Source organism: Dasypus novemcinctus, chromosome 4 (genome assembly GCF_030445035.2).
Source record: "Dasypus novemcinctus isolate mDasNov1 chromosome 4, mDasNov1.1.hap2, whole genome shotgun sequence".
In the NCBI taxonomy this organism is placed as follows: domain Eukaryota; kingdom Metazoa; phylum Chordata; class Mammalia; order Cingulata; family Dasypodidae; genus Dasypus; species Dasypus novemcinctus.
In genome coordinates this window covers 20,646,429-20,662,784 of record NC_080676.1, presented here as the reverse complement: position 1 = coordinate 20,662,784, position 16,356 = coordinate 20,646,429, and the positions used below count along the sequence as shown (strand labels likewise).

Genomic DNA, 16,356 nt, shown 5'->3' with positions numbered 1-16,356 from the left:
TGGTCCCCATTATGACACATGGTCAAGAAAGGAGCACTATGGCCATGGGACATACGTTGTGTGACCGACCACTTCTTCCTCCCGGAATAATTTTCCTCCCATAGGCTTCCGGCTCTACCACTCTCCTGGATTTGCTCCTTACTCACAAGCTACTCTTTCTCAATCTCTTTCCTGGCTTCTCCTCCTCCTCTGTGCTGGTAAATGTAGGAGAGCACCAGGGCTCAGGCCTGGTCCCTTCTCCCCTCTAGCTCTAGCTTCTCCATAGGTGATATTTAGTCCCAAGGCTTAAAATATAAGTCTGCAAGCAAAGCATCTGGGTACAAAATTTAAGGAGACACTCACTCTCAGGCTTGTGCAAATCCAGGATTGGCATCTGAGAGTGGCTCTTTAAATATTGTGCCCTAGATGCCTTGCTTGCCTCACCCTAGTCTTGGCACTGCTAAATACCCCCATCTTCTCCCTCGACCTTCAAACACATAAATCCAATTTAAAATCTCTATGTGGAGGGCTTAATGGCAACTCAAACTTAAAATATCTAAAACAATTCTTGCATCACTTCCACCTCCCTGCCCAAAGCTGCTCCTTTTACTTGGTCTATTTCAGTTAATAGCATCATCATTTATTCCATTGCTCAGGCCAAAATGTAGGAGTTATCCTTGATTTTCTCCTTTAGCAAGCCCTATCTTCTATCTCTAAAATGTATCCCAAATCTGATAATCTCTCACCACCTCTGCTCCTACCACCTCAGGTCAGTCTCCCATCTCTTCCCTCTGTAAATAACCTCTCCAGGTCTCCCTGCTGCCACGCTTGCCCCTCTCCCCACCCCACCTGCTTAGCACTAGAGTAATCTTTTAACACCGTGAATGAGATTATATTACTCTCCCATCTAAAACCCTCCAGTGACTTCCAAATAAATTTATAATAAAAAGCATTCTCTTACCATGGTCAATGGGCCAAGATCTGATGGATACAAACACATGACACCTACATAAGTTTCTGACCTCTGCCTCCCCATCATATACCAGGCTCTGCCTCAATGACCCATTCCTGCTTCAGATGTGCTCCTTTTCCATGGAATACTCTTCCCCCAGATTTTATAGGGCGACTTCCTTCTCAAGCATTCAGGTGTCAGCTCAGATGTCCCTTTCCTGACCACGCCGTCCACTCATCCAATCACTCAAAATCCCACCACCCTATTTCATTGCTCCATAGCCTTTATTACTCTCTGAAAGAATCTTCTTGTTCCCACTGCGTAACAACTCCCCGCAAAGCTCAGTGGCTTCAAACAATAATCTATCATTATCTCTCTCACGTCTTGGGTCTCTCCTATAGTTGCTGCGGTTGGAGTCATGGTGTCTTCCCTCATATGTCAGGTGCCTGGGTGCTCCTCCAGATGGCTGCTCTCCATTTCTTAGGAGCGAGGACCTCTTTTGTGGCCGCTTAGGCCTCCAAGAGAAAAGAAACAGAAACTGCTGGTTCTTTTATTTTTTTTTATTTTTTATTTATTTATTTATCTCCCCTTCCCACCCCTCCACCCCCAACCTGGTTGTCTGTTCTCTCTGCCTATTTGCTGCATCATCTTCTTTGTCCGCTTCTGTTGTTGTCAGCGGCATGGGAATCTGTGTTTCTTTTTGTTGCGTCATTTTGTGTCAGCTCTCCGTGTGTGCAGCGCCATTCCTGGGCAGGCTGCACTTTGTTTCGCACTGGGCTGCTCTCCTTACAGGGCACACTCCTTGAGCGTGGGGCTCCCCTATGCAGGGGACACCCCTGCGTGGCAGGGCACTCCCTGCGTGCATCAGCACTGCACATGGGCCAGCTCCACATGGGATTTGAACCGTGGACCTCCCATGTGGTAGACGGACGCCTTAACCACTGGGCCAAGTCTGCCGCCCTGCTGGTTCTTTTAGAGGCTAGGCCTGGACTTGGCATGGTGCACCTCTGCCACATGCAGGTGGTCAATGTAGTTATAGGGCTGCCCAGGTTCAAGGGATTGAAGAAAATGTTCTACCTATTAAACTGGAAGTGCTGTATATGTGAAAGGAAGGAAGGAATTGATGGTGGCCATCCTTGGAGATAAACTAGCACGTGGATCAGTCTGATAACTGGTTAGTTGTCTCCCATATAAGCTCCAGGAGAACAGAGACTTTTTCAGCCTTGTTGTTATGGCTCTATTTCAGCACTGAGTAGGTGTTCAACAAGTAAATTAAATACTTAATAAATGTTTTTGGAAACTAAAATGGACTGAACTAAACTTCCCCAGACTGGTCTTGCCACATTGGTTGATGCCAAGCCTGCTGATCCTAACACCAGATAAGAGAATCTCTATGATTATAAATTATTTCATTTCCTCTGCAAATAAGAAAAACTTACCCTGAACACAAAATCTTGAAATAGATTTGGCATGTTTTCTAAATGGAAAATATTTCTTGTATCACCAGAAATTATTTTCCCACAGCTTTGTGCTACATCAAAATATTGACATTGCCTCAAGACACAGTGTTCTTGGTGTGGGCTATAAACCATTTCTTTGTAGTAAAGAAAATATAAGAACCTCCTAATGTTCGAAATTCTCCAAACATCCCCAAACTGAAATTGTCACTACATGTTAAGATAGTTTTTTTTTTTTAATGGTTACTGGGAAATGTGAAAAGTTGGGTCTCCAAAATGTATGGGTTTTGGTTATAAAACCATGTATAACCAAGGGCAGAAAAAAATGGCCTCAAATGTCCATTTTGCTAGCTTTTATCTGCATTCTAGAAAATGATCCTACCTTTAAACCTTTTTGTAAATCCCTTGCAAGTTAATGAGAATGTACTCATATGATGGATTTTGATGATTTTTGAAGTTAAAAAAAAAAAGAGAGCAGTATTTAATTTTTTAAATGACTCCTGCCAGCTACCAACAATGAAATTTCTTCTAACCGTTGTTTTATCTTCAGTTTTCCCAGATTTGCTCAAAGCTATCCCAGTGAGCATCCACGTCAATGTCATTCTCTTCTCTACAATCCTTATCATCTTAACCATGGTGGAAACAGCCTTCTTCATGTACAACGCTTTTGGCAAGCCCTTTGAAACTCTGCATGGTCCACTAGGGTTATATCTTTTGAGCTTCATTTCAGGTAAGTACGGAATTCACCTCTGAAGATAAGTGTGCTTTTTAGCATATCAAAAGAGGTCCATCCAAATATTAAGTTACAGGACACGTACATGGATATTCACTGTAGTATTATATATGATGGCAAAATGTGGGGGGAAACCATAATGAGCCAACAATGATCAAAAACTATGTTATAGGAAAGTGGTTGTGGTTCAAACAAATGAGTTCCCATTTACCATACTGAGGACCTGGGTTCGATCCCTGAGACCTCCTGGTTAAAAAAAAAAAGAAAAAAGGTGCCCCAGACGTGCATGGTGAAGCACAGGCCCCCATGCAGCATGGTGAGGTGCAGGCTTCTGCGCAGCGAAGCAACCACCAGAAAGACAGAGAGGCAATCAGATAGATAGGCAGGCAGACAGACAGACAGACAGATAGATAGATAGATAAAATAAAGATGTTTTAGTAGTCTATATGAATGAGTACTACGCTGATACTCAATTATATATTTGAAGATGTAATCAAAAGGATAAATGCTTCTATTAAAAGGTTAAGTGAAACAAGCTGTATGCAAGATTTTATAATCTATGAACCCAACTTGATTGTATATATATGAAAATATAGATATAAAATATACATTATAAATTGTGTATATATATTTTCTATTGCCTCCATAAATATATAAATATAGATATATAGATATATATTTTTTAGAGAGAGAGCAAGAGATTCCATTCTGTTGGTAGTGATTATCTTTTGGATGATTTTTATTTTCACTCGCACTTTGTAATATTTCCAAATGCTTAGTAATGTACATTTATTTATTCAAAATCAGAAAAGTAAATAAATGCAATAAAAAAAGAGTAGAGGGCCAGGGTTAAATCCATGTATGAGTTGTCATCCTCAGGCCTGTAGGTACTTTATGCAGCCTAGTGTTAAGTCCATCTGGGAAGAATAAACTCCACACCCAGAAATTAGTTCATTGACAAAACTGTGTTACTATAAAACCCAGTCATAGTCACAGGATGCCTAGGCTGTATTTGCAATGAGAAAAGAAGAAGATGAAAAAATGAAAAACATACATTTAACTTACATGTGGCTTTCCTTCTATGGGAGGTCCCTGACTTCATCCTACTTCTTACTTGCAAAACGATTTAACACTTTGCCATATTCCAAAAAAGTGACTAACTTCATTAAGATTTTATAGAGAGATGAAGAAAGGTTACAACCCACACCAGCAAACAACGTAAAGAAAATCCCAGTTAAACTGTTTTGTTCTCCCCTTTGGCTGCCAGTCATCCGATAGCAGGGCCTCATCTTTCTCTCAACCCTTCTCCCTTCTTCCACAAAATTCGACTCTGGCCATAAACACAGAAGGATCCCTCCCAAAAAACAAAGCCGTATTCTTAGCAGGGCCTCACTCTTCTTCGAAGGCAGTGCTGCCCCATCCATGGTTACTTGTGCACTCATCGTGGGGTACCTCATCAACATCTTGCTAATCAAATTATTCACCCACCCAGAACAAGCCTCTTTGCTAGCAGATATTTTCTCCATATCTTTCACAAGCATACTACAATTTTAAATTATTCTGATAATGATTACTCTATGAGAGCAGAGTTTAAGTCCATCTCATCTTTGTATCTCTGGGAAGGACATCCAGCATAAAGCTCTGCACACAATAAAAGTTCAATGCATATTTGTTGAAGTGAAAGAGTGAGCCCAGAAAGAGATGTTACTATGGTCACAAACAGTATAGGTTAGAAAAATTGCAATTCAGATGGAATGGAATTAGAGCAGGGCCAGAGATGGGGTAGAAACTTGAGCCAGAGAAACATGGGCTGGAAGAGCATACAAGAAGGCAAGGGCTTTGCAACAGGGGCAGAAGAGCAAGAGCACAGGTACAGGACGTGGATAACCTCACTCACGCAAAGGTCCAGGTTAGAAGTGGGTATTGGGATTACTTCCCTTCACCAAACATCCAACACCAAACCTGTCGATCAGATGCTGTGCTATTTCAGTGGAGGCCATTAAATCAGTCAGGGTCCAGCCAGGAAACAAAATGCACACTATGTTAAGAAAGGAAATACAACGTAGGGCAGTGAATTTCCAAGCGTGGTCCCCAGGCCAGTAATATTTGCATTACCAGGAAACCTGATAAAAAAGAAAGTTCTCAGGCTCCACCCCAGACCTACTAAATAAAAAACTCTAGGCACGGGACCCAGAAATCTGTGTTTTAACAAGCCCTTCAGGGGATTCCGATGTGCACACAAGTTTTTAAACTAGCTAGAGGAAATTGTTTAAACAGGTGTTAGAAGACCAAACAAAAACAAAACAAACGAGGCCCTAAAGTAAGCTAAGGCTGGTAATGTCAGAAAGCATCTACCACCCCAGGGCTTGGGGGACAAAGGGAGGAGTTTGGCACTTCCAGGACCTAGAGGTTCTGGGGTGCTGGGTCCCTTGAAGCAAGAGGCGGTTCTGGGAGTGTGGCAAAGAGTGGGAAACTGCTCACCTGCCGTTGCTGGGGACTAGTGACATCACTGCAGCAACACTGGCACGTTAGCAAGGAAAACGGAAGGAGCAGAATGCTGCTTCTCTCTCCTGCCTTCCATCTCCTTCTGGTGCTCTCTATGGGCAAAGCCTAACTGGAAGCAGCTGACAAAGCAGAGCTAGAGTTAGAGGAGGCTTCACTCAGCTTTACAAAGCAGAGAACAGAAGAGCAGGTGTGGAGCTGAGACACAACAGCTTCTTAACCAGCATTGCCATCTAACACTCCCATTTCTGAATGAAATTCAGAAGAACAGCCCATTTGGAAGTTAAATTATTTGACAGTCTGATGGACGAACAAACTAATGGTATTTGAAAAGCAAGATGATTCAGAGAATGCAGAATTTAATCCAAGTCCCAGATCTTATCTCAGTCTTTGGCCAACACGATGGAGAACATGAGAACATAAATATATGTGGGAACAAACAGACCCTATGCTTACACCATATATTATTTGCCTTTGAATGCACTTCAAAAGCAGATGCTCAATAAAGGCTTATGGATGAGGGAAGGGAAGAGAGAGACAAAGAAAGGGAAGGAGCCAGCTCCAGATCTTGCAGAGGATGGAAGAACAGTATTTCCAGATCACCCAGGGTTTTTTTTAAGGCCCAAATCCTTCTTTTCCAATACAAAATTTTTCAATCATTTTTAAAAACTGTACAACAACAAAACATGTTTGAAGGGCAGATGGGCTGGCTGTTTATAACCTCTGGGATAAAGAGGTCATTTCTGAATCCCAGATGATCTCATTGCCCTTAAATCCACATATGGTGCCCAGAAGACCTCGGAGTTTTAGAAATGTTTACCCAAAGCTGTAATGTTCTGTATATTCAGCTTTAAGCCTAGATTGTGGGAGGGTGGGGTTTAACATCCCTTATCACAAGCACTCCAAATGTGAGCCTGAGCCGATGAATCACACACTCACGGATAAGAAGACTGCATTGCAGTAGGGGCCCTTTATTTCAAGTGTGAGTTCCTTTCCACGAAGAGGGCCCCAAGGGGCAGCTCTCTCCCAATGGGTTCTCCAGTTTCCTTCTCCAGTGTATGCTGCCCAGGCAGCCTCTGCTCAGTCAACAGAAAAGCCCATTCCACCTCGTACCGCCTTTCTCTTTTTTGGCTCTCCCACCGTGGGTTTCCCACAATGACCACTCCTTGTGCTGATACCATCCCAGGGCCATTTCTTCAGCTAGATGGACAGGGATTAGGGCCTGAGGCCTGAAGAAGGGAGGGAAGGGAAAAGAGGTCTTTCCAGAAACTTCCACACCGCCCAGAGTAACAAAACAGTGAGCATCTCCTTATCACCCCTGGGTGGCGCTTGCCATGCCCCGGAGGTGCAAAAGGAAGGAGCCAGCAGTGGTTTCAGTGCCGGCAGCTCGTCATGCTTCTGCCCCTGAATCCTGTTGTCCTGGAGCAGATAATACTCCACTTCTCATGACTTCCGGAACTCAAAGTTTGGTTCGTAGCCCTCAGCCTTCTTCCATCGTTATTCCATGCAACCCATGCAAGTCGGTGTATTTGCTTCTTCTCATCTTGTCATTTATAATCTGGGTCTAAGGAGTCTTTCCCCCAAGTTAGGATTTTAGTGGTTGCTTAACAATCACCCACAGTTAATTTGGGGCTGTGGTTCTCTTCCCCAACTGTACATTATAATCACCAGAAGAGTTTTCTTAAGAAATTGATGCCAGGTCCCACACCACACTAATTAAATTGGAGTCTCTGAGGGGAGGGCCTGGGCACTGGTTTTGCAGTTTGTTTTTTTTAAACCTCTCTCAGGTGATTCTACTGTGCAGCTTGTGCTGAGAACCTCTGATGCAGGTGCATGAGTTTCATTCACTCAGGAAACACTGATTGAGTGCCTGCCATGTGTCACTCATATGACAGGCACTGGTGACACCCCAGTGAATCAGGCTCATGAGCTCCTGCCTTTCTGGAGCCAAAAATCTAGTGGGAGGGTCAAACAAAAGTGTACATAAATAATCGAATGATTAAAGATTGCAATAATCACAATAAGGGTGAAAAGTAGGGTGCTATAGTAAAGAATGATGGGGCCTTTTGGGCTTTGGTATGATGGTCAGGGAAGGCTACTCCAAGCAGCTGAGTTCCCAAGATGAAAAAGAGCTCTTCCCCTGAGGCTGCCCAAATAGAGGAGAGGGCACATGTGAGGGCTCTAGGGAAAGAGGCTGGCTTTGGAACTCAGCCTTCTGATGCAGCTAGGAGGTAGGCCGTGAGGGGGAAAATGGCAAAAAATCAGATCAGAGAGTGCACTGATGCTGGTTAAGGCTACAATAAGCCATACTAAGGAGTATGGACTTGATACTAATTGCCATGAGAAGCTTTTGAGAGATTTTCTGAAGATGTCTGTTAGCTGATTTACTTTTTAAAAAAATTTGCCTGCTGGTGAAAGACTAGGTGATTGCAGTGGAGATGGAGACAGATGAATGGATTTTTAAAAAACATTCTGAAAGCAGATCCAAAATGTTTTGTAGGTTGCTTAAGCAATTAATGGACAGTGATGGAATTAACCAAGATGGAGAAGAATAGGGGAGGAGCAGGCTTGTAGTTTAGGGGAAGAAGAGGTGGGGAGGAAGGAGCTTAGCACTAGAAATCAAGTGTTCTCTTTGGGGCATGTCAAGTTTGTGATGCTAAGAGAGGTACAAGTGGAAACATCAAATAGATGTTATCTAGGGTTCAGATAAGAGGTCTACACAAAAGACGTAAATTTAGGAGTTGTCAGAATATAGATATTATTTAGAGCAATGAAAATGGATGAGATCACTGAGGGAGAAAATGTAGATAGAGAAAAAATTGGCCCAGGACCAATCCCTGAAGAACACCATCAGTTAATTTTTTGGGTTGAGGAGGAAAGGAGACTGGGCTTGTCCAGAGAGGAACAAGGAAAGCCAGGAGACTGTGGTGTTCTAGAGGCTAAGAAAGGCCAATGTTTCAAAAGTGCCAGGCACCAGGGAGCTGTGTGGACAGGGGGCCACTGGGAGAGTAAATGGGAGCTGGGTGGGGTGGTGGGAGGGGAAGGCAGAATAGGGAGAATAAGATGAAAACAAAACTTCTAAACAGTAGGAGTATGCATAAAATATACTCCAAATAAATTAAGAAGATTGAGAAAGGAAAGGAGCCAGAAAAGAGTGAGCTGAATGTAGAGCAAGTGAAGCTATAGTTTCAAATTGGAAGACTAGATTTGAGTGCATGTGTTTTATATATCCTGTCCTAGAAGTCTCCCAGTTGATGGTGGAGAGTCTTACGCAGATCTACGTGCAAAAGAGAGCAGGGTAGATGGGAAGATTGCCATGCATCGATGGTGGAACATCTGAGGTAGTTCAATGGATACTCTCTGAGGACGACATGGGATGTATCAACTTAGGTCTTTTGGAGGTGATGAAAACCAGCAAAATGTGGATTTATTGCAAATTCTGTTTATTACACCTTACATATTTTATATCTTACATATGGCATCATGTTATGCATTATACTAAGCAAGGTAAACAAAATAGCTGCCTTCTTTTAAAAGGGGATGCTCCTGGTATGGCCCTAATTAATTATTACAATTATAACCATGGCAAGGAACCTAAGTAAGCAGTCATGTGTAAAATGCAAAGACAGGAAAATAAAGAACAGCATGGAAATAAAAGAATGCTTAGATTAGGTACCAGTTTCAGTTTTAATAACATCCTGACCTCTGTACTATGTCTTCAGTATATTATTCTACTGGTGGTGGTGGGAAAAATTCTTCATTTTCTCTCCACTCCAGTCTTTATGGAAGAGTCGTTGTTCAGAAGCCAAAGAAAGAGATACAGGGATTGCCCAGCCACCAAAGACACAGATCCTAAGAGAGGATAAGGATTGGAGGTAGGAAAACTCAGCAAGGAAAATATTCTACAAGTTTCCCAGCATAGACCTTTGAAATGGGGGCACAGAAGGAAAAGTAATGTTAGCTCTTCATGGTAATGGGCAAGGAATTTCATTTTCATATGCAGGGCAGCAGCGGACTGTACTCCAGCTCAAGTCCAGGACGGGGCGGGAAAGGCTTGGTTTAACTCCCTTTGCACAGGTCTGAGCCATGGCCTTGTGCAACGAGATGATTGATCTTTTCCTATTATAGGTGCAGAGAGACTCCCATCCAGAATGTGTGCATGTGTCTTCTCTTCCATTTCTTTTAGAGTCACAGCCCAAGTCCTTGCTTTGACCTCCAAGGCTCCATTCGATGTGTCCATCCCAGAACCACGCCCGGACAGCTCACCTCTTACCACTCTTTCCCTAACTCTCTTCCTCTCTCCACTCCAACCACCTGATTCCTTTGTACTTTCTGCTCAGTCAGCCTGAAATGTTCTCCCCTCAAAATTTCCACCTTCTCACCCGTTGGCTTCCTTCAAGATGTACTGAAATATCATCTTCTCAAAAAGGCAGCTTCCCCTGGCAATTTCTCCCCGAACATTTCTCTCCCCCTTCTCTACTTCATTTTATTCTCCTTTGATAAACTATAGAATTAACATACTTACCTTGTTATTGTCTCCATTATTGAGAATTTTTTGAAGGCAGAGATTTTTATCTGTTTGCTCACTACTGTATCCCCAGTGCCCAGAACAGTGAGGTAAGCACCAAATAAATAATTGTTGAATAAGTGAATAAAATAGAAGCAGAGGTAGGTATTTCCGGGTAACAATTGATAGTCGTCTTTCCTGAAAATCAGTTCAGATTAGATAAATGTAAGTTTAGACCATTTCTTCTTTGTGCTAACCACCCTTCTCAACAATAATCATTTGTAAATTTTAAGTAGATGTGGGCTCTGTAGCTCTGCATCGCAGAAGATGGAGAGGAAAAAAAGCTAAATCCACTGCATTGTTCTTTCGTTCACACCTGTTCTTTGGAAACACATGACCAAATTGCTCCAGTCATGACCCCAAAATCTGCTGAGGATGAGCTTGCTTTACTTTTCCCTTTGCCCACTTTGTGGATGGTGGCTATTGGACCCTAAAGCAGTATAGAGCCAGAACAGCTTGCATTTGGGGAAGAAATCACTGCTGGTAACCTCACCATCCATTACTGACTTTCTAGAGAGCTTGCATAATTTCACAGAATATTAACACCTATCTCTGCAAAGCTGTGATTCTTCCACCCCCATTTATCATCTCTCAAGACCCCCAAATGAAGGAAATTATCATTTTATTGTCCTGTACAGGAAATGAAATGCCTCGTGTCATCTATATGAGAGTTTAAAGATGACATGATAGCTTTCTGGAAATCTTGGCCAATACTTTAAATGAAATTGAGGTTCTAATTTATAATGTCTCAAAATATGATCTTAGTGTTAATCAGAGAACACTTAAGAGATTTCTTCCGCTTTGAGGACATACTTCTCCTTCAACTCATGGTACTCCTGGATTCACAAGATCCTGGCAGGGGCTACCTCCCATAAAAGCACAGCGATGCAACCCAAGTGTCATTCAAGGGGTGAATGGTATTGCATATGAAGGAATATTATTTGGCCATAAAAAGGAATGAAGTTCTGATACATGCTACAACAAGGATGAACCTTGAACACCTCATATTGAGTGAAATGAGCCAGACACAAAAGGACAAATATTGTATGCTTCCACTTACATGAGGTATCTAGAAGAGGCAAATTCACAGACGCATTGTATGAGCCCATGTATATGAAACACCTAGAATAAACAAATTCATAGAGACAGAAAGTAGATTAGAGGCTACCAGGGGCCAGGGCAGGGGTGATTAGGGAGTTATTGTTTAGTGCGTACAGAATTTCTGTTTGGGATGATGAAAAGTTTTAGTAATGGATAGTGGTGATGGTAGTATAATATTGTGAATGTAATTGATACCTCTGACTCGTATGCTTGAAAGAGGTTAAAATGAGAATTTTTCTGTTGTGTATATGGTACTCCAATAAAAAATAAAAAAGCATAGTTACCCTAAGGGTCAGCCTGGGATGAAGAAGCAGCTTTCACATTGGCTGCAGCCTACATATCCTTTTATTTTAATGATTGGAGGAGAGAAGAGCCCAATTCTATAGGCCCAGACAGAGGGGAGTAATGAGTGTGCAGTGTCTAGTACTTTACAAGTGTCTGTTAATTGACTGATTATTCCTGCCGTGACAGCCCTATAACTCAGCTATCCTATTCAGTCGAAATTAACTCTGTAATCAAAGCCATTTAAAAAAAAAAAAGACAGCATCAGCCAGATGGTGGGGAAAGCAGACAGACAAATGAAAATGTCTGTAGGCACTTAAGTAAGACACTGGACAGCAAAACCTAGCTCCTGTGCTCGGCTGGATTCTCAATTCTAGCTTAAGCAAGGCTTAGCAGCCTTTCCTAAGTCCTGGTTTATGCTAACCTTTCTTGTGAGCAGGATCAGTGTTAGGCAGATGAACAGAGGGATGGGGAATCTGTCCAAACGGCCCCAGCCGAGCTTGGACTCTTGGTGTACATGGACAACCAGGATAAAGAGAAGGGGCATGTGCAGGCCTGTTCCTAATGTTTGTGAGGTCTACAGCAAGAGGGCAAATGGAAGTCCACACGCCAGGGGTCTGAATGTGCAAAAGTTGTAAGCTAACAAACTATAAAATAAAACACACTCTACCCATCTGCCTCGACCAACATCCAGACTGAGCTAGAAGGTCAGATTCAACTTTATAACTCTTGACCCTTAGGAATTCTGTACCTGGATGTGGTGATGTGAGAAAAGCTGACCGCCATCTGCCCTCTGCTCTTCCCATGCCAGCTCCAACCCACAGCATACATGTGTGGACGCTCCACTCAAAGCCAGAGTCTGACAAAGCATCCCTGAAATGGTGTTCCTCAGCCGCCCCGCAGGCCTCGGGGCTGCACAACATAGACACACGGTCTGCCCTTGGGGGGACCCACCCAGAGAGGGTGCCCGGGCAGGCCTTGGGCATAGGCTCAGGGCTGTCTGCGGAGGGAATCCCAGGGTCCCCGGAGCCCAGAGCTCAATCTAGAATGTGGGTGAGACTCCAGACGGCCAGCACAAATTAGTCTCTAGGAATCCCCCGCCCCGTGGGAAGGGGCTTCTCCAGGAGGGGCGGGAGTAGGACCCTGGAAATGTGGGATCCAAAGCAGGAGCATCCGTTGCCCCAGAGTGAGGGGAGTCCTGGAAATGTACTACAGCCTATTCTCACCAACATTCACAGCCCTTACATACCTCTCTCCACTTCCCTAGCTGCCTGCCAGAAAAGCAAAACAAAACAAAACAACAACAAACAACTCTTCACATGGATCTTTTTTTTTTTTTAAAAAAGATTTATTTATTTATTTAATTCCCCCCCCCCCCCCCCTCCCCTGGTTGTCTGTTCTTGGTGTCTATTTGCTGCGTCTTGTTTCTTTGTCCGCTTCTGTTGTTGTCAGCGGCACGGGAAGTGTGGGCGGTGCCATTCCTGGGCAGGCTGCTCTTTCTTTTCACGCTGGGCGGCTTTCCTCACGGGCGCACTCCTTGCGCGTGGGGCTCCCCCACGCGGGGGACACCCTTGCGTGGCACAGCACTCCTTGCGCGCATCAGAACTACGCATGGCCAGCTCCACACGGGTCAAGGAGGCCCGGGGTTTGAACCGCGGACCTCCCATATGGTAGACGGACGCCCTAACCACTGGGCCAAAGTCCGTTTCCCCATATGGATCTTTTGGACCACATTCCTTTTAAAGCCAGAGAAAGTGAAACAAAAATAGCCCCAGTTCACACCAGCTTGTTTTCCCTTCATATTTCTGAGTAGCCACTGAAGGGTCACCTGAGACCCAGGCAGGGTTACCGAGTTCTGGCTCTGAAATGTCAAAGTTGACTGTATGGGCAGCTTCAGAATCCAGAGCAGAATCTCAGACCCTCCCCTCAATTCCTAGACCGCTCGCTCTGTTTCAGGAGCTAGCATGCTTGAAATACTAGGCATGGCAAAAGGCTTTGAGCCTTAAAATGCCACAAGCAACTTTTACTTTAAGAATTTGAAATGCAGACTCAGTAAGAGGCTGTCTCCTTAACAAAATAGTGCCTTTAAAATATTTAACACTTGAAAAGGAAACCGAGCTTGAATTTTCCTTTCAAGCACTAAGGAAATACCTGTGTATCACTTCTGTCTGAAATTCAGCATCTTCCCAGACAAAGAAGGCTCTTAAGGTAAAAGCAATGGCATTTTCTCCACAATTTTCAAATAAAAGGTAAAGAGAAAACAGCACTGCAGTCTTTTTGTTAAGGTCTCACAATAAAGGAATAAGACAGTTTTGCTAGGGGAGAGCTCTAATTTTAAGCTCAGAATACAAAAATAGTTAGGCTGACAAATTTTACAAAGGAATATTCTCTGCTACTGATCTGAGGCTGGCAGGAAGTGAAGTTTCAAGACAATGATATTATTTGATTATTTGGGTGTGTATTATGATGATGATCAAGCTGATGCCGCCAGGTCCATGGGTAATTCTGAAGTAGAAGAAATGCGATTTCACCTTTCCTGCTCACCACCCCCACCTCCCCATGTAATTCAGTCTCCACCTCTACCCCAACCCAAGCCTGGCCTTTGCAAAAGGAATGGGGGCCCATCATTTGCACCCCATAGCTGGTATACTTTCCCCACACAATCCAGCCTCCCTTTGCTTGGCTAACTTTTCTTACAGCTCTTTCTGGCTTCTTCCAGGCAATCTTCCATGATGCTGCCAGGTATCTCAATAATAACAGCTTCCTATACATCCCCTACCACTACGCTCACTGCAATTGGCCTGCAATTGCTTTACCTGTGTTCTCCACCAGATTATGCTCTCTGTGAAAACAGAAACCATGTGTACTTTCTCTAATGCTTTTCTGGGGAGAAGTGAATGCTGTGTCTTTCTAATCTGCTATCTTCCCTAATGTTTAAGTCTCCCCTACTAACCCTACTCTTGGCATGTGATAAGTATAGTTGAATGAATGAATGAAGGAATGCATAGAAACATAAGCCACATGGTTGCTGCTCCGAGGGTATTTGAATTAATTGTAAGCAAAGAATTAAAAAATACTTAGCCCTCCTAAAAGAGTTATAAAACTAATGGGGGAGGGAAGCGGATTTGGCTCAACTGATAGAGCATCTGCCTACCACATGGGAGGTCCAGGGTTCAAACCCAGGGCCTCCTGACCTGTGTAGTGAGCTGGCCCATGCACAGTGCTGATGCGTGCAAGAAGTGCTGTGCCACACAGGGGTGTCCCCCACGTAGGGGAGCCCCATGTGCAAGGAGTGCACCCTGGAAGGAGAGCTGCCCTGCGTGAAAAAAGCACAGCCTGCCCAGGAATGGTGCCATGCACATGGAGAGCTGAGGCAGCAAGATGATGCAACAAAAAGATACAGATTCCTGGTGCCACTGACAAGAATCTAAGCGTACACAGAAGAATACACAGTGAATGGACACAGAAAGCAGACAATGGAGGGGGAAGGAAGGAAGGGGAGAGAAATAAATAAATAAATCTATATTAAAAAAAAAAACTAATGGGAGAGTATTTTGAAGAAAAAGGCTCTGTAATGCATTCATTTGGGCCCCTACCCTGATGTAGTCAGGCTTTTTTGGTGAGGCGTAGAGTAAGGGATTAGATAAGGACTTGCAAGAAGAAAGAAATACATAAAAACCATAGGAATAGCTATCAATTGCTAAGCCTTTAGATGTGTAAATTTCAATGCCCAGTGCTAATCATACATTACCTCTGTTATCTACTTTTATGGATGAGAAAATTGAGGCTTAGAGATTAAATTTGCCTAATTTCATACAGTAAGGGGAGGCATCAGAGTTTGAGCACAAATCAATTTGCCTGGAGAACCCACCATGAAGTATGACAGGAAACCATCGCAGCATGTCTCCTGTTTAACTGGAACCCATTGTGGCAACCCGGGATACACCAGTAGCTCTGGAAGCCCTGTAGAATCCTGACCATTCCCTGTGTTCCCAACTCAGCTCCTCTCGTCACCTGCTTCTGCCCCCTGTACCAACCACCCCATCCACAGTCACCCATTCTCCATCCACAGGGGAGAGGACCTACCAAGTTTCCAGGCACCCGCCAGTATGGAGTGGTCCTGTCCAGTGGAAATCTCACCCCAGCCACGGCTGCAGCAGTTGAGATTAGATTAGGCAATGAGTGAGTGATATGTGAGGGAAGAAACAACAACCCAGTAGTGGATTAAACAAAAATAGACATCAATTTTTCTCTCACATAAAAGTCTAGAGGTTGAAGCAAAGGGCTGGTCTGCTAGTTCCATTCACACACGGCTTCCATTTCTGAGGTTACCTTGTCCAAAATACCTGCTGGAACTCCAGCTATTGCATTCACATTTCAGCTACATACATTCATAGTTCAAAGAAACTTTAACTACCCTTAGGTCCCAGCCACCCACAGGTGAACAATTTAATATTTAAGGCAGCCATACGCCCAGCTGAAAATCCAGCGTTCTGTTCCAAACAAGGAGCTCAGGTACTCTCTCCTGCAACACTTCATCTTGCTCGGGCACCATTCTCTGGCAGCTGCGGCCAGGAGGGAGCTGGGGTGGGAGAGGAGCCTTGGTAACCGTTTTGAAGGTAGCTCTGAGGCCTTTCACAAAGGAGACTTGTGACCGACATTCAGCCCGCATGGCCCGTGAGGTACAGAGCAGCTTGTTTCCTTGAAGCCACATCATACCATGGCTGCTCTGTAGCCTGATTCTGCCGGTACACTTTTCTAGTGTCCAGCAATTCAGCCTTCA

At 43.8% G+C, this 16,356-nt stretch overlaps 1 protein-coding gene across 1 annotated transcript in view; it reads left to right on the top strand.

The window, feature by feature from the left end:
* CLRN1 (clarin 1) overlaps nt 1–16,356 on the top strand; it is a 42,757-nt gene that overhangs the window by 24,181 nt on the left and 2,220 nt on the right. The window contains exon 2 of the mRNA XM_004465651.3: nt 2,939–3,118. Within this exon, the coding sequence (XP_004465708.2) occupies nt 2,939–3,118 (180 nt within the window). The remainder of the gene's footprint in view (nt 1–2,938; nt 3,119–16,356) is intronic.